This window comes from Physeter macrocephalus, chromosome 6 (assembly GCF_002837175.3).
Source record: "Physeter macrocephalus isolate SW-GA chromosome 6, ASM283717v5, whole genome shotgun sequence".
Taxonomy (NCBI): Eukaryota; Metazoa; Chordata; class Mammalia; order Artiodactyla; family Physeteridae; genus Physeter; species Physeter macrocephalus.
Genome location: NC_041219.1, coordinates 74,647,606 through 74,664,349, shown reverse-complemented (window position 1 = coordinate 74,664,349; position 16,744 = coordinate 74,647,606). Strand labels below are relative to the sequence as shown.

The window sequence follows — 16,744 nt, the reverse complement described above, 5'->3', positions numbered from 1 at the left end:
TTACGGGCCCAGCCGCTCCGCTGCATGTGGGATCTTCCCGGACCGGGGCACGAACCCGTGTCCCCTGCATCGGCAGGCGGACTCTCAACCACTGTGCCACCAGGGAATCCCCTAATCTATTTTTTATTCCTATGGTTTTACCTTTTTCAGAGTGGTACAGAAGTGGAATCATATGTCTAATCTTCCAAGTCTGGCTTCTTTCACTTAGCATAATGCATTTGAGATTCATTTATGTTGCTGGATGATTAAGAAATCCGTTCCTTTTTATCGCTGAGTAGCATTCCATCATGTAGCATATACCACAGTTTATCCACTTACCAGTTGATAAATATTTGGACTGTTTCTTGTTTTCAAGTCTGTGCCCGTGTTTTTAGAGTGTATACAAAGCTGTATATTTCCAGGATAGAGAATCTCCGTACATATTTGTGATGCCTTCCCTTTTCATATTTTTTTGCATTTGCAAAATATGTCTGTTTTTATTTATTTATATTTTTAATTTAATTTTTTATTTTATATTGGAGCATAATTGGTTTACAATGTTGTGTTAGTTTCAGGTGTACAGCAAAGTGATTCAGTTATACATATACATATATCCATTCTTTTTCAGATTCTTTTCCCTTTTCATATTATCCAAGCCTTGTTGGTTTGTTTTTTAACCTCACTTTCATTTGTCTCTGTGCTCTTCTATCTTACTCTGTTCATTCTTTTGATATCCATCCCTTCCTATTCCTTCCTCCTGCTGAAATCTACATTCCTGTAATACCGCTGACTTTTGGAGGAAATTTTTTAAAGCAGAATATTTCTTTCCCCTTGTCCTCTTCCCTTTCTTCATAGTTTGCAGTTTCCAAAGCCCTAGGTAGTGGGAAAACTCTTGACTTTTCAACTAGCACAAAATGAGGTTGCTATGTCAAAATGTTGCACTAAATCTTAGTTAAAAGTAGTTTTTTTTTCCTCAGTGAAAAATCTGTGCTTATCTGTAGATGGCTTTTATTATGGGAGGGGTCTAAATAAATATTACCTTCCAACAATAAAAGAGGCATTTTTCTCCTTCTTTCGAAATCCGCTTAATTTAAATTTGGCTTGAACTAAAGCAGAAGCTGGCAATTTCAATAAAAAGGGTAGTTAGATACAGACTTTTTCCATTTTTATAGGCTTTTCTTCAAATGCCTGAAGTTTATTAGAGAAGAAAAACTACCAGCCAGGGCTCTGAAGTCTAATTCTTATCCAAAGTTGGTCACTACTTTTCTAACATTCTACGACTCCTTTAAAAAGGGAAAATTAAACCTTTCTTAGAAAAGAGTCTCTAAGAAATGCAAGGACATAAAATAACAGGAAAACTTTGGAGACTGTGAAAACTACCACAAGAACTCTTCATGAAGGCATCAAAGACAAACACAAATATATCTCCTACCTTCTAAGGGTGCAGTTCTTCACAAAGATGTATTTCCTGCATGTTTTCTCTGTACTGTTAGGTGCTGGGATACAAATATTAAGAGAAGTTTTCCCTTAAGGAACTCATCATTATCTTAAATGGCATTGAGATATAAACCTGTCAAATTTGACCGAGTTTCTAGGTAGAACAGAAAAATCTAGACTTTTCGTGTTGTTAGAGAATAGAAGTGGTGGTACCCAGGTGAAATGTGCTCAGAACTGACCACCAGAGAGCTCTCCTCCTTGTGACAGAAGATGGGTTTTAATTCTTGCTGTGACCTGTTAAACAATAAATGGGGTGGGAAGAGGTGGTAAAGTCCCCAGAACCTCCCAAATTTTTTTCCAGGCTTCCAGCTTACCTCGAAGTTTGCCCCCTGATCAGAGTCAAGGTCCTGGTGTGACTTCAGCTTTTCAGTTTGGTCCTCCAGGGACATCACCTCACTTAATAAGCTGCAACAGACCAAGAGATGGACTAAGTCCTGTGGCTTAAGAAAAATCCCCAATGGATCATCTTTTTTGATCTTGAAAGATCATTTTTGACCTTTCAAAAATGAAATCGTACTCCTATATAAGAGGACTCTTGGGTAGTAATTGTGTTGTAATGGGAAGTCATAAATGCAATCCAAGAAAGTAAAAAACATTCTAAGTAATCTAGATAATAGTAAAGAAGTGTAGTCCTAACTGGATATAGGAGCAGAAATGTAAAATGACTAAAATGGAAGCTTAGTTAAATTTCTAGGAAAAAAAAAACACACAGAAAATCTTTGGGACCTAGGACTAGGCAAAGAGTTCTTAGTCTTGAAACCAAGGGCGCTACCCATAAGAGGGAATGTTGATAAACTGGACCTCATCAAAATTTAAAACTTTTGCTTGGCCAAAGACTCTCTTAAATGGATTTACATGTCATATATCCAGCAAAGGTCTTATATCTGGAATATATGAAGAGCTCTCAAAACTCAACATTAAAAAAAACCTTGCAATTAGAAAATGAACAAAAGACATCACAGATTTTTCACCAAGAAGATATATAGATGGCAAATAAACACATGAAATGATGTTCAACACTATTAGTTATTAGAGAAATGCAAATTTAAACTACGAGATATCACTGTAAACTTACCAGCATGGCTAAGGTGAAAAATAGTGATAACACTAAATGTTAGTAAGGATGTGGAGAAATTGGATCACTCATACATTGGTGATGGGAACATAAAATGGTATAGCCACTCTGAAAAATAATTTGGCAGTTTCTGTCAAAGCTGAAAACAAACTTACCATATGACCCAGCAATTTCACCCTTGGGGAATTATCCCAGAGAAATGAAGACCTGCTTTCACACAGGAAGCTGTACATGAATGTTCAAAATAGCTATATTCATAATAGCCAAAAACTAGACAGAATATATATATGAACCATACCATGGACTACTACTCAGTGATGGAAAGGAAGGAACTGTTGATACATGAGACAATCTGGATGAACCTGAGAGAAATTATGCTGACTGTAAAAAACAGTCTCAAAAAGATACATAACTGCATGATTTGATTTATGTAACATTCATGAAATAACATAATTTTATAAACACATGGAACAGATTTGTCCTGCCAGGGGTTAGGGATGGGCGGGAGAGAACGAGTGTGACTATAAAGGGGTAACACAAGGAGTCTTGTGCAATGACACAGGTTAGAATCTTGATTGTGGTGGTGGTTATGCAAGGCTACACTTGTGATAAAATTGCATAGATCTATGCACACACACACACACACACACACACACACACACGAGTGCACCTGTAACTAGTGAAGTCTGAATAAGCTCAGTCGATAATACCAATATCAATTTCTTGGTTTTGATGGCACACTAGAGTTAGGCAAGATGTTACATTTGGAAGGCTGAGAAAAGGGTGCATGGGACTATCCTGTATATTTCTTTGAAAACTCCTGTGAATCTATAATTATTTCAAAATAAAAATTATAACAAGAGAATATTATTCAGATTTTTAGGCCAATACATTTGACAATTTAGATGAAATGGGCAAATTCCTTGACAGATACAATCTGCCACTAAAATATACTCAAGAGCTAGATAGCCTGAGTAGCACTATAACCCTATATATCAGTAAAGAAATTAAATTTGTAGTTAAAAATCTTACCACAGGGCTTCCCTGGTGGTGCAGTGGTTGAGAGTCTGCCTGCCGATGCAGGGGACATGGGTTCGTGCCCCGGTCCAGGAAGATCCCACATGCCGCGGAGCGGCTGGGCCCGTGAGCCATGGCCGCTAAGCCTGCGCGTCCAGAGCCTGTGCTCCGCAATGGGAGAGGCCCCAACAGTGAGAGGCCCAGGTACCGCAAAAAAAAAAAAAAAAAAAAAATCTTACCACAATAAGATCTCCAGGCAATATGGCTTCACTGGTGAATCCAATCAAACATTTAAGAAAGAAATTATGCCAGTTTTACACAGACTCATCCAGAAAATAGAAAATGTGCGAAAACATCCCAATTTTTTCTACGAGGCAAGCATTACTCTGATACTAACACTAGGACATTACAAGAAAGAAAGACACAGGTCAATATCTCTCATTAGCATACATGCAAAAGTTCCATTTTAGTAAGCTGAATCCAACAACATATAAAAAGGATAATATATTATGACCAAGGAGGATTTATTCTGGGAATTCAAGGCTGGTTCAGCATTCAAAAACCAACCAATCACTATAGTTCATCATATCAAGAGACGTATAAACAAACAAAAAACATGATCATTCATAGATGCGGCAAAAGCTATTGAAAAAATTCAGTATCATTTCTGATTTTAAAAACAACTCAGTAAACTAGGAATAGAAGAAACTTTCTCAGTCTGAGAAAGGGCATCTTTAAAAACAAACAAACAAAAACCCAGATAATATCACACTTAATTCTTTTCCTGTAAGATTGGGAACAAAGTAAGTAGGGCTGCTATCTGCTGTCACCCCTCCTGTTCAACATCGTACTAGAAGTTCTAGCCAATATAATAAGGCAAAAAAAAGAAGTAAAAAGAATACAGATTGGAAAGGAAGATAGAAAGCTCTCTCTATTTGCAGATGACATAATTATCTATGTGGAAAATCCCAAATAACCTATGAAAACTACTGGAACTAATAAATGAGTTTAGCAAGGTCACAACACAAAGTCAGTATGCAAAAGTCAACTGTATTTCTATATACTAGCTATTAATAATAAGAAATTGAAAATTTTTAAGTACCATTTATAATAAAACCAAAAACATGAAATACTTAGGTGTAAATCTAACAAAATGTGAAATATCTGTACACGGAACACTATACAACTCTGATGGAAGGAATCAAAGAAGACCTAAATAGACAGAAATACTGTGTTCATGAATCAGAAGAGTTGATATTGCTAAATTGTTAATTCTTCCCAGAATTTATCTATAGATTAATGGTAGTTCCAACCAAAATCACAGCAAAATTGACAGGTTGATTGTAAAATCTACATGGAAAAGCAGAAAAAAAAGTTAGAATAGCCAAAACAATTTTTAAAAATTAGAACAAAAATCAAGGACCTACTATACAGCACAGGGAACTCTGCTCGATATTCTGTAATAACTTAAATGGGAAAAGAATTTGAAAAAGAATAGATACATGTGTATGTATAACTGAATCACTTTGCAGTACACCTAAAACTAACACAACATTGTCAATCAACTATACTTGAATATAAAATAAAATTTTTTTTAATTTTTAAAAAAAGAAAAGAAAAAGATGATCAGATAATAAAAATTAGTATTTGACTCAGAAAAAAATAGAACAAAATTGAATAACGCTCACTACCTAATTTCAAGACTTAACATAAAGCTACAGTAATCAAGGTAATGTGGTATTACTGAAAGTATAAACATATAGATTATTGGAACAGAATAAATAATCCAGAAATAGATTCACACATATATGACCCACTGATTTTTCAACAATGATGTAAGGTAATTCCATAGGAAAAGTAAAACTCTTTTCAATAAATGTTGCTGTAACAACTGGATATACATATGCCAAAAAAAAAGAAAAAAGAAAGGGATCTTGGGAAAAAAAAAAAGGAACTTTGATCTCTACCTGGTATGGACTGCATGTTTGTGCCTCCTCAAAATTTATATTTTGAAACCCCAATGGCCCAATGGGATGGTATTGGGAGTTGGGACCTTAGGGAGGGAGGGAGGTTTAGATATAGTCATGAGGGTGGAGCCCCATAATGGGATTAATATCCTTATAAGAAGAGGAAGACTAGAACGCTCTCTCCCCACTGCAGGGGAAAACAGCAAGAAAGCAGACATCATGCAAAATATCAGAGTCATTTTCAAACAGTTTGTCAGATTTTTACAAGTATAAACATACAACTATTGGGACTTCCCTGGTGATCCAGTGGGTAAGACTCCGTGCTCCCAATGCAGGGGGCCTGGGTTCGATCCCTAGTTGGGGAACTAGATCACACATGCATGCCGCAACTAAGAGTTCACATGCCGCAGCTTAGAAGGCTGCACACCGCAACCAAAATATCCCGAGTGTGTAACTGTGAGCCGGCGCAGCCAAAACAGACAAACAAACAAAAACAAAAAACAACAAAAAACGTACACTTATTATAGGACCCAGCATTCCAACTTCTGATTATTTACCCAAGGAAAATAAAAATGTGTGTTCACACAAAAAACTACATGTGAATGTTTACAGTGTCTCTATTCATGATTGCTAAAAAATCTAAATGTGCCTCAGTTAGTGAATGGATAAACTGTGGTATATTTATATAATGGAATAAAAGATATAATATTACTGTATGTGAATTTTACACTAGTTTCAAAAATGGAAAGAAATTTTAATGTGCAGAATTTGAATTAATAAAAACACAGAATCTTTTTTTTTTTTTTTTTGTGGTATGCGGGCCTCCGTCTGCTGTGGCCTCTCTCGTTGGGGAGCACAGGCTCCGGACGCGCAGGCCCAGCGGCCATGGCTCACGGGCCCAGCCGCTCCGCGGCATGTGGGATCCTCCCAGGCCGGGGCGCGAGCCCGGTTCCCCTGCATCGGCAGGCGGACGCGCAACCATTGCGCCACCAGGGAAGCCCCCACAGAATCTTTTAAAGTCCAGATATCATTCATGTTCTGGAAGAAAACAAAAGGCCATTTTGAATAGGATAGTCAGGATAAGGCTGATGTAAAGAGATGTTTAGCTGTAAGGTATGGTGATGTTTAACTGAATGTAAAGAAGATATTTAACTGAAAGGTAAAGAAACATCTAGAAGAGTAGCCCTGCATTAGGAAAGAGATTCGAATGTGGCAGGAAGGTTCAGAAGGCCAGAGGAATTTATTTCTAAAAATAGCTTCCATTTATTAATTGTTTATTATGTACCAGGCTCTGTATTAAATGCTTTACATACGGTATTTTATTTAATACCCACAGTAAACCAATGAGGTGGCTGTCATTACTCCCTTTTTATAGAAGAGGAAAGTCAAGGCTTAAAAAAGGTTGATTAACCTGTCCAAGAAATGTCAATGTCAGGATTCAAACCTGGGTCCCTCTGACTCCAAAGCCCACTCTCTTTATACCAGTGATGGGACAAATAACAACTTCATCACTTCTGTTTCATCTTGAAACTTTCCACTTAAATTCAGATATGCATTAACAAATAAACTTTAATAGTTTTTTCATGCCATATTGGTTGGATCCCTTTGGACAATACTGGATAAAACTCAAGGATCACTGGGAACTTCAATATGTCCTTTTGATAACTATTAATGTGGCTTCAAGGAGAGAGCCTCTGAGGGAAGTCCTTCCCTTGAGAGAAGAGAGAGCAAAGATGCAGATAACTTATTACCCTAAAGACTTTACCACCTTAAACCCAGAATTTCTTAAGTTTCTGAAGCTATGAAACTTTCCATTATTTTCTGACCAACGCCGACACCCTACAATTACCTCTTCACTGTGTTTTCTGTTAGGTTTATTTTTTGTATAACATTTTTAATTTTTTCCATCCAGCCTATGTGATCAGCTCCAAGTTCTTTCACTTGTGGACCCATCTTTGTAGTCCAGTGGTTTGGCTGGAAGAACATGTTCTCCTGACTCCTACAGATATAGTATTACAATCAGTTTTAAGGTAGAAAATGGGAAAGCCTGAAACCCTCTTTCTCTGGATGGCAAATTGGTCTGCTTATTCATTTTCTGTCACCAAAATGGGCCAGGTAGGCACTTAGGCTTCAAGAAAGGAGTTTGGACATTTATTTAATATCCATTTTAACAGATCTGCATAAGGCTGGAGAAAATAAAGCATGTTTTACGTTCAGTAAAAAATATAGATATATTTTTAATTTCCCTGCATGGAATGAATGTTAAATATTTCAGGATGGTGGTTGCATCTTGGTGAAGGAGAAGAAGTTATACAATAGGGAAAGGGTCCATAAGGATATAACAGTACATTTTTAATAGTAATTATAATAATTTTCATCTCTAGAAAATTATCTGAGAGTGATAAGACATGTGTTAATCCCAGGCTCCGAAGAAAAGTGTGTAAAGAGAACTCCATGGCTTTTCCTATATCCCTAGAAATGTCCTTCTTCTGCATTCTTGCTGGAACATGTAGGTAGTTACCTGTGCACATGAGTGCTTTATGGTTCAAGACATGTATGGATTTTAAATCTTCTAGGCTGTCCCTAAGATCTCTGCTAAATTTCATTTTCCCCTCCACAAAACATTATTAAATGTTCCTTCTTGCACGCTCCAGGGCTTACCATTCAGGAATGTTCTCCTTTGAAAACTGCAAAGATGTGGATGCCTGGGGATCTTCTTGCTGAACCTGATCTCTTTCTTGCTCATCCTGTTCACTCTGCAGGTCCTGGTCGTGCCCAGCCTCCAGCTCCAACATATCCTGATGAAGATCATGAAGAAAGCAAAGCAGAACAAAAGGGTTATCACAAGAGGTGGTGGCTCCTCTATTGTACCCATGCCCCCTTCTCTGGGGGCAAGCACATAGCCCCCTCTGAGGCTGGAGTCTTCTGATGCATCTGTGAGATAGGCTGACATGCCCTCCTGCTCTGTGACAGAGGAAGGCTGGGGCAGGGACATGGAGAGTAGAGAGAACAGATCAGTTTCTTATTGAAATATCTGTGTAAATCACTGACCAAGTCAATAGGAATAACATTCACATACCTCCACAAATTGCCTTCATGTACATCATTTCTTTTAATTCTCATGATAGCCCTGAGGTGGATAAAGGTAGGTACTGAAATCCCCTAGGTCATTCCTATTTAGTGATTTGGTCAAGGTCATATGGTGTAGTGAGTTAAGCGATGACCCCAAAATGATATGTCCATGTCCTAATACTAGGCCCTGACAATGTGACATTATTTGGGAAAAAAAAAAAAAGAAAAAGGGAGGGGTTTTTGCTGAGGTAATTAAGTTAATGATCTTGAGATGAGATTATCTTGGATTACCCGGGTGGGTCCTAAATCCAATGACAAGTGTCCTAATGAGAAACAAGAGGAAAAGACACAGAGAAACTCTTGTGAAGACGGAGGCAGACTGGAGTTTATGCAGCTACAAACTAAGGAATGTCTGGAGCCAGCAAAACCTGGAAGAGGCAGAGAAACATTCTCCCCAAGAGCCTTCAGAGGGAGCGTGGGCTCGCTGACCCCTTGATTTTGGAATTCTGGCCTCCAGAACTATAAGAGAATACATTTGTGTGCGTGTGTGGTTTTAAACCACCAAGCCTAATTTGCTATAGCTGCCACAGGAAACCAATCGACATGGCTGGTAAGTATATGGACTAGAACTTGAACTAGGTTTTCTGATTCCAAAACCATGGAATTGTATTTAGGACTTGGGTTCAGATTAAAGAATACCTAGTCCCTACCACTGGCACTCTCACAACCCAGTGTCACCTCACCAGTGATGTAGGTTTATTATCACATTTACAGATGAAGAAACCAAGGCTAGATTTTCCAAGTACTACGTGACTCCACTATCTCTTATCTACCTCTTCATGAATAAAAAGCATCCACAATTTCAATTTCTTTCCACCATATCTTTGACCAGGATATTCAAAAGCAGCAGAAACACTGTGATGTAGAGAAAGACACCACATTGGGAATCAGAGGACCAGAGGTCTAAGTCTTGTTCTACTGCTGTGGATGTTAAACAAGTCACTTAACCACTGTAAAGCTCAGCTTCCTGGCCTGTAGTAAGAAAATTGGGCCAGATCATCTCTAGAGTTCTATGTCCAATAATCGATGGTGATATTTCTTATCTTTATCAGTCATTTCACGGTAATGGTTAATATACTGCAAAAGAGTCAAAAGGCAGGAAGTAGAAACAAAAAGAGTTTTTAAAATCTGCAGGACTGAACACATAAAGAAATGTGTGTGTTTTTTAAATAACAGACTAAATGTGTACTTGCACGAAATACACAGTCTAAGGGCATTATTTTCCATTTACATGCAGCTCTTTGAAGAGCTCACATGTCTCCATTTGGATGTTTCCTAGGCACCACAAACTCAGAAAGTAAAAAATGGAACTCATCATATTTCCCCTCTACCTAGTTCGGGTTCCCCACCCTTGCAAATGGTCTCCCTATCCATCCAGATGCCTCTGCCAGAAACCTGAAGGACGTTCTTGAATTGCCATGGGAGACATTCTTTTCCCTCTTCATTACCTATGTTATATCCACTTTGTGCATATCCACTAGTAATACCTGTCATTTAAATCGGTGTACTTTTTTCCCATCCCCCCAGCATCACTGCTCATGGCATCCCAGACAGGGCCCTACTTTGAGTCCTCATCAGTTCTTGACTCCTGTTGATGTCCTGGCTTCCTGTCTGCATCCTGCTCTATCCCTACCTCAGTGTCCTGCCTGCCTGCTTGCCTGTCATGCCTTTTCCTGCACCCTTCCTCTCTCACAACACAGTTTCTCTTTGGCTTCATTATCTTTGCATGTGCTGTTCCTGCTTTCTGAAACGCTTGTCTTCCATCCAGCTCATCCTTCAAACCTCAGTTGTCATATCCCCAGTCTTCTCCCTGTACAGCCCTCCCTCCCGTGTACTTCATAGCTCATCTGCTACTTCTAGGATGGATCTTACACAGCCACGTTCTCGTCTGAGTCCCTCCTAGCGTGTGAGCTCACTGAGGGGAAAGGATTTTATATATATGTATCCTAGCACATAGGGGATCCTCAGTAAGTGCTTTTAGAATAAATAGGCTTCAGAAACAGGCAAATACATTCTGCTTGTGAGAGATGCAAACAAAAGCAGGAAATAGGAAAGTCTGTTCACTGACCTGGCATCCGAAATCGACACTGTATGTAGCAGTGCCAGGGATTAGCAATGTGAAACCAGAGCAAAATATTCATTTCTAAGTATCTTAGGGGGCTTTGATGGTTAGACATGGCAGCTTTGGCAGTCTGGCTAAAGAGCCTATTTTGTTAATTAAACCAACAATTTTTTCTTTACTCCTCTTAATTCTTTGTCCATTTTCTGAACCTGTCCTTTAAATCTTTCTCTTATAAAAGACGAAGATAAGATCATGCAAAGTAGAGACCTCCTGGTTTGTTTTCAGAGAATAATAGAATAAGGTTTCTTCCTCAAGAAGTCATATATCTGTCCTCTTGTCAGCAGATAGACAAATTTTTTAAAAATTATTTGTTAATTATGTGATTGCCTATTATTTATTTTTATGTAATTATAGAATTTTCCATATAAACAGACATAAAGAAATACAATCATAAATTTAAAAAAATATTTTGTTAAACCGTTATGCTCTGATTTGAAGTTTGTAAGAAATAGTCTATAACAGTGCCTTATACCCTGAGAGTGTGGACTATTTGATAAACTCTTTACAGAGGGAATAATTTTATTATCTAATTAAACTTATTCTGTCCTAGGCCAACAAGTGATGATATCACCATTCACTGACTAACAGGATTCAGCAGGGTTCACTGAACCACAAGTACAGGGAAGTTGTCCTGGAAAAGTAGGTCTAATGGTAGCAGCCCTTACCTGGAGTACAGGGACAAGGCCCCTGCAAAGAATCAGATGACACTATTTATAGAGTTATACCTTCAATTCATGTGTTCCCTAAGATCATCCCTACGATTTCCTCAATCTCCCTATTTTCTTTTCCCATCCTAAGACTACTCTTCTAATTCAGTTCCTACTATTCTTTTTTTATAACAAGTGTATGTCTGTCTGTCTCTTTCCACTTTTTGTCTTATTATTATCTATACTCCACACGTCTAACTCCATTCCTTCACACCTTCTATCCCCTTCTAGTTCTTTTGCTTCTTTTTTTCCTTACTGCAGAGTCCTTGAAGGTAAAGTCCAGTTTGGGATATTCTTTGAGGACCTTTCCTTCTATGGATTGCAGAGTTAGCCATCCTCGAATCCAAAATGTATTCAAAAGAGAAGTAGACAAAGAGATGAATCCGGAGCTTCCATAGGGGCTGGATAAGCCTAGGAGTAGGAAATACCCACTCCATCATTTCTGTATGTTTTTCTGACTGGTTGAAACCACCTCCCTCTATAGCCAATAGCCTGGGGAATCTATGGAGAGATCTGCTCATCAATAATAAAAGGGGTCTTGGCCATGCATTTGTTTTCAACTAAATGAAAGCATAAACCCTCTCCAGGACAATCTCAGGCATTTTGTCCAAATTTCTCCATTCCATGTCAGCTGGGTGACTGAATTTCAGACTGAGAGAGGTTCAGACTGAATTAAGAGTAAATGGGTGCTCACTTCAGCAGCACATATACTAAAATTGGAACAATATATTGGAACAATATAAGGATTAGCATGGCCCCCGCACAAGGGTGACATTCAAATTCGTGAAATGTTCCATATTTTTGGTGAAAGTAAAAAAAATCCCACTTTAAACTGCATCAGAAAGAATAAAACACCTAGGAATAAACTTAACTAAGAAGGTGAAAGACCTATATACTCTGAAGACTATAAAAAAAATTAATGAAAGAAACTGAAGATGATATAAGGAAATGGAAAGATATCCCATGCTCTTGGATTAGAAGAATTAATATTATTAAAATGGCCATACTACTCAAAGCAATCTACAGATTTAATGCAATCTCTATTATTTAAAATACCCAGGACATTTTCCATATAACTAAAACAAATAATCCTAAAATTTATATGGAACCACAAAAGAACCTGAATTGCCAAAGCAATCCTGAGAAAAAAAGAACAAAGCTGGAGGTATCACTCTCCCAGATTTTAGACTGTACTACAAAGCTACTGTAATCAAAAGAGCATGGTACTGGCACAAAAACAGACACATAGATCAATGGAACAGAATAGAGAGCCCAGAAATAAACCCACATGTCTATGGTCAATTAATCTATGACAAAGGAGGCATGAATATACAATGGAGAAAAAACAGTCTCTTCAGTAAGTGGTGCTGGGAAAATTGGACAGCTACATGTAAACCAATGAGATTAGAACATTCCCTCACACCATATACAAAAATAAATTCAAAATAGTTTAAAGACCTAAATGTAAGAATGGAAACCATAAAATTTCTAGAAGAGAACATAGGCAGAACACTCTTTGACATAAATTGTAGCAATATTTTTTTTGGATCTGTATCCTAAGGCAGAAGAAATAAAAGCAAAAATAAACAAATGGGACTTAAGTAAACTTAAAAGTTTTTGCACAGCAAAGGAAATCATCAACAAAACGAAAAGACAACCTACGGAATGGAAGAAAATATTTACAAATGATATGATCGATAAAGGATTAATATCCAAAATATATAAGCAACTCAATATCAAAACAAACAACCCAATCCCAAAATGGGCATAAGACGTGAATAGACATTTTCCCAAAGAAGACATACAGATGGCCAACAGGAACATGAAAAGACACTCAACATTGCTAAATTATTAGAGAAATGAGAATCAAAACAACAATGAGATATCACCTCACAACTGTCAGAACGGCTATTATCAAAAAGTCTACAAATAACAAATGTTGGTGAGGATATGCAGAAAAGGGAACCCTTGTACATAGTTGGTGAGAATGTAAATTAGTGCAGCCACTATGAAAAACAGCATGGAGGTTCCTCAAAAAACTAAAAATAGAACTATCATACAATCCAGCAATTCTACTCCTGGGTATATATCCAGAAAAAATGAAAACACTAATTCAAAAAGATACATGCACCTCAATATCCATAGCAGCACTATTTATAATAACTAAGATACGGAAGCAACCTAAGTGTCCATCAGCATGAATGGATAAAGAAGATGTTGTGTGTGTGTGTATATATATATATATATATATATATATATATATATATATACACACAATGGAATACTACTCAGCTGTAAAAAGAATGAAATTCTGCCATCTAAAGCAACATGAATGGATCTATAGAATATTACGTTTAGTGAAATAAGCCAGAGAGAGAAAGGCAAATACTGTATGATATCATATATGGAATTTAATAAACAATATAAACAAATGTATATAGCAAAGCAAAAACAGACTCACAGATGTAGAAAACAAACTAGTGATTAACTAAAAGAGGGAGGTACAAATTAGGGGTAAGGGATTACTATGTATAAAATAGATAAGCAACAAGGATATATTGTATAGCACAGGGAATTATAGCCAATATTTTATAATAACTTTTAATGCAGTATAATCTATAAAAATATTAAATCACTGTACTGTACATCTGAAATTAATATAATATTCTAAATCAGCCATACTTCAATTAAAAATGAGTAAATGGATCTCTCTAATGCATCTATTGGAAGACAATCTGCAATCCAGGGGGCAATTCTACATACAGTAATTTGCTCTGAGGTAAAAAATGTCACAGTTATTTCACAAATCCCAAGGACAAAAATAAGGTAATGTGCAATTCTTTGTATGGGAATACTAGTAAGTCCCTTGTGTAATAACAGCAGCCTTCAGAGGAGGGAATGCCTCCATCTTGATTTTAAGCCCTGAACAGCTCACACCTATTATGAGGAAACCTTGTGATAATATCCTTGCTGCTTTGAGATATGAAATATGAAGTTCCTCTCTTCACCCACTGTAACATTTAAGTCTGTCCCTTACCCATTTTTTAGTCTCCAAATCATGAAGGAAGTCAGTTTGAGAGTTTTCAGAGAAAATGTCCTCATCATCTGATCTGTCCAAGATGCGGTCCATTTTGGTAAATTCCCTTAGCAAACTGTAAGTCACACAACTGAAAAAGATACTGATATTATGTCTTCAGTCTATAGTTTAGGCCTGCCCTAAACTTCTCTAGAGGGAGAACACTGGATCTTTCCAGCCCCAAAGAGCACCTGCTACTCTTGTACTGATTTCATTCTGTGTGAATCATGTCTAGTGTAGTGCATCACACGAGATAGGAATAGAGAGGCTGGATAAATATTTGCTGACTGAATCAATAAATGATTCAAAATGAGATTCTGAATTCTGAAGCCATTGCAGCTCTTTGTGTGTATATGCAAATGTGTGTGTAAAATAAACAAATATCCTTCTTTAAAAAGTAGAGTTAAAAAAATGTCATATGGTTCAAAGGAAAGGAGTAAGTCTGTGCTCCCATCATGATTTCTAGACCCAAGACGTCCTCCTTCCAACATTTACTAGTTTCTTCTTTATTCTTCCACAGAGATTCTATGCATAAATAAGCAGCTATGTTTATATAAATATATGCATGCCTTTTAAAATACAAATGAGAGGATATTATCTTGGAGTCCATTTCATATTAGTACCTATAGAGCTGCCTCTTTTTAAAAATTGTTATATGGTATTCCATCATGAGGCTATATCATAATTTGCTAATCAGTTCTTTATTAATGTTTATGTACACTGTTTCTAATCAATTGCTACTGCAAACAATGCTGCAGTGAATATCCCTACATATCTATGTGTATATGTACAAGAGTATCCATTGGATAACCCTAAAAATAGAATTGCTGGGTCAATAGATATGTATATTTTAAATTTTTGATAGATTTTTACCAAATTATTCTTTGAAGAGGTTAAATCCATTTACACTTTCAGCAAAAATGATGAGTGCCTGTTTTCCCACTCCTTTTCTAAAACCATGTGTTAGAAAAGTTTTTGACCTTCGCCAATCTGGTATGTTTAAACTGGTATCTCACTGTAGTTTTAATCTCTTTTTATGAGTAAGGTTGAGCATCTTTGCCTGTATGTATAAAACTCATTTGTACTTCCTTTGCTATGATAATCCCTTGCCCATTCCCTACTGGACTACTGTTATTTTGCTGGGCTGCATATATGTGTATAGATGGGCACACACACACTCACACACTCAAGTATACTTTTAAATGAATTGCAATATACTTGTGATGGAGGCCTAAGGCAGTGGTTTCCTATCTGTGGGTCTTGAACCCTGAGTTGGGGGGCATTCTATACCTACCCTGAAAGAAAATGGTCCTGGAATGTATATACATTTCTATAGATTCAATAAATACTGCTGAATGTTTCCAAATGTATATGCTACTGTTATTAATAAATTCTAAATGGATTTTAAAACATCCTTGATATCATAGTAGCTTTTTTGACATATGAGGGGTTCTGGAAAATCTTTTCCTTTAGAAAAGTTCTTCCAATTTAAAAAGGTTGTTAACCATTGGTTTATATTAGTATACATTTTTATCACGTATTAACAAATGCATAAATATTTAACAAATATTTATATGAATGTGTGCTTCCTCTACTCTAGAAACCATATTAAATGGTTTATATCTTTAGCAGGTGAAGATGATGAAGGCACAAAACAATCAACGTTTTTTCACAAATTAAGACTAGAATCTTGACCATTCCTATTCAACTGATGTCTGCCTAGTTTACGACCATAGGTCCCTTTACTATCTCACAGGACCTACCACACTAGATATTCGCGAGATCAAAATTAGAAGAATTAGAGAGAAGAATGTCAACCCCAACCCTGAACTTGGAAATCTCGTCATTCGGTCCTCCCAGGCTGAGGAAGTCTCCAGACAGGACCCCAGAAACTGCCCCTGGGAGCCCAGCCCTGACTTACTTCTGCACTGCGCCTTCAGCCACATCGATGTTTTGGAGAAAGCCATTGTTTTTCTCTGTCAACTGTTGCTCCTTCACAACTGGTTTCATCTGCAGAAGCATCTTGACACTTAGCTTCGTGAGAGCCATTTCTTCAGCACTTCAGGGCCAATGGTATATTTCTTTCTGTTTGTAAGTTGATGTTTGTTTTACTCTTTTCCTATCGTTGACAATTATTTCTAATTTTTCACTGCTGTAAACAATATAGTAATG

The 16,744-nt window shown here is 37.1% G+C and overlaps 1 protein-coding gene and 1 pseudogene across 1 annotated transcript in view; one reads left to right on the top strand and one right to left on the bottom strand.

Moving 5' to 3' along the window:
* Window positions 1-16,621, bottom strand: part of SMCO2 (single-pass membrane protein with coiled-coil domains 2) — a 19,972-nt gene extending 3,351 nt beyond the window's left edge. Inside the window, 5 exon segments of the mRNA XM_007116353.1 lie at window positions 1,791-1,881; window positions 7,385-7,531; window positions 8,197-8,333; window positions 14,534-14,648; window positions 16,494-16,621. Of these exon segments, the coding sequence (XP_007116415.1) occupies window positions 1,791-1,881; window positions 7,385-7,531; window positions 8,197-8,333; window positions 14,534-14,648; window positions 16,494-16,621 (618 nt within the window).
* Window positions 12,183-12,299, top strand: LOC112066376 (uncharacterized; annotated as a pseudogene).
* Window positions 16,622-16,744: the final 123 nt, after the last annotated feature.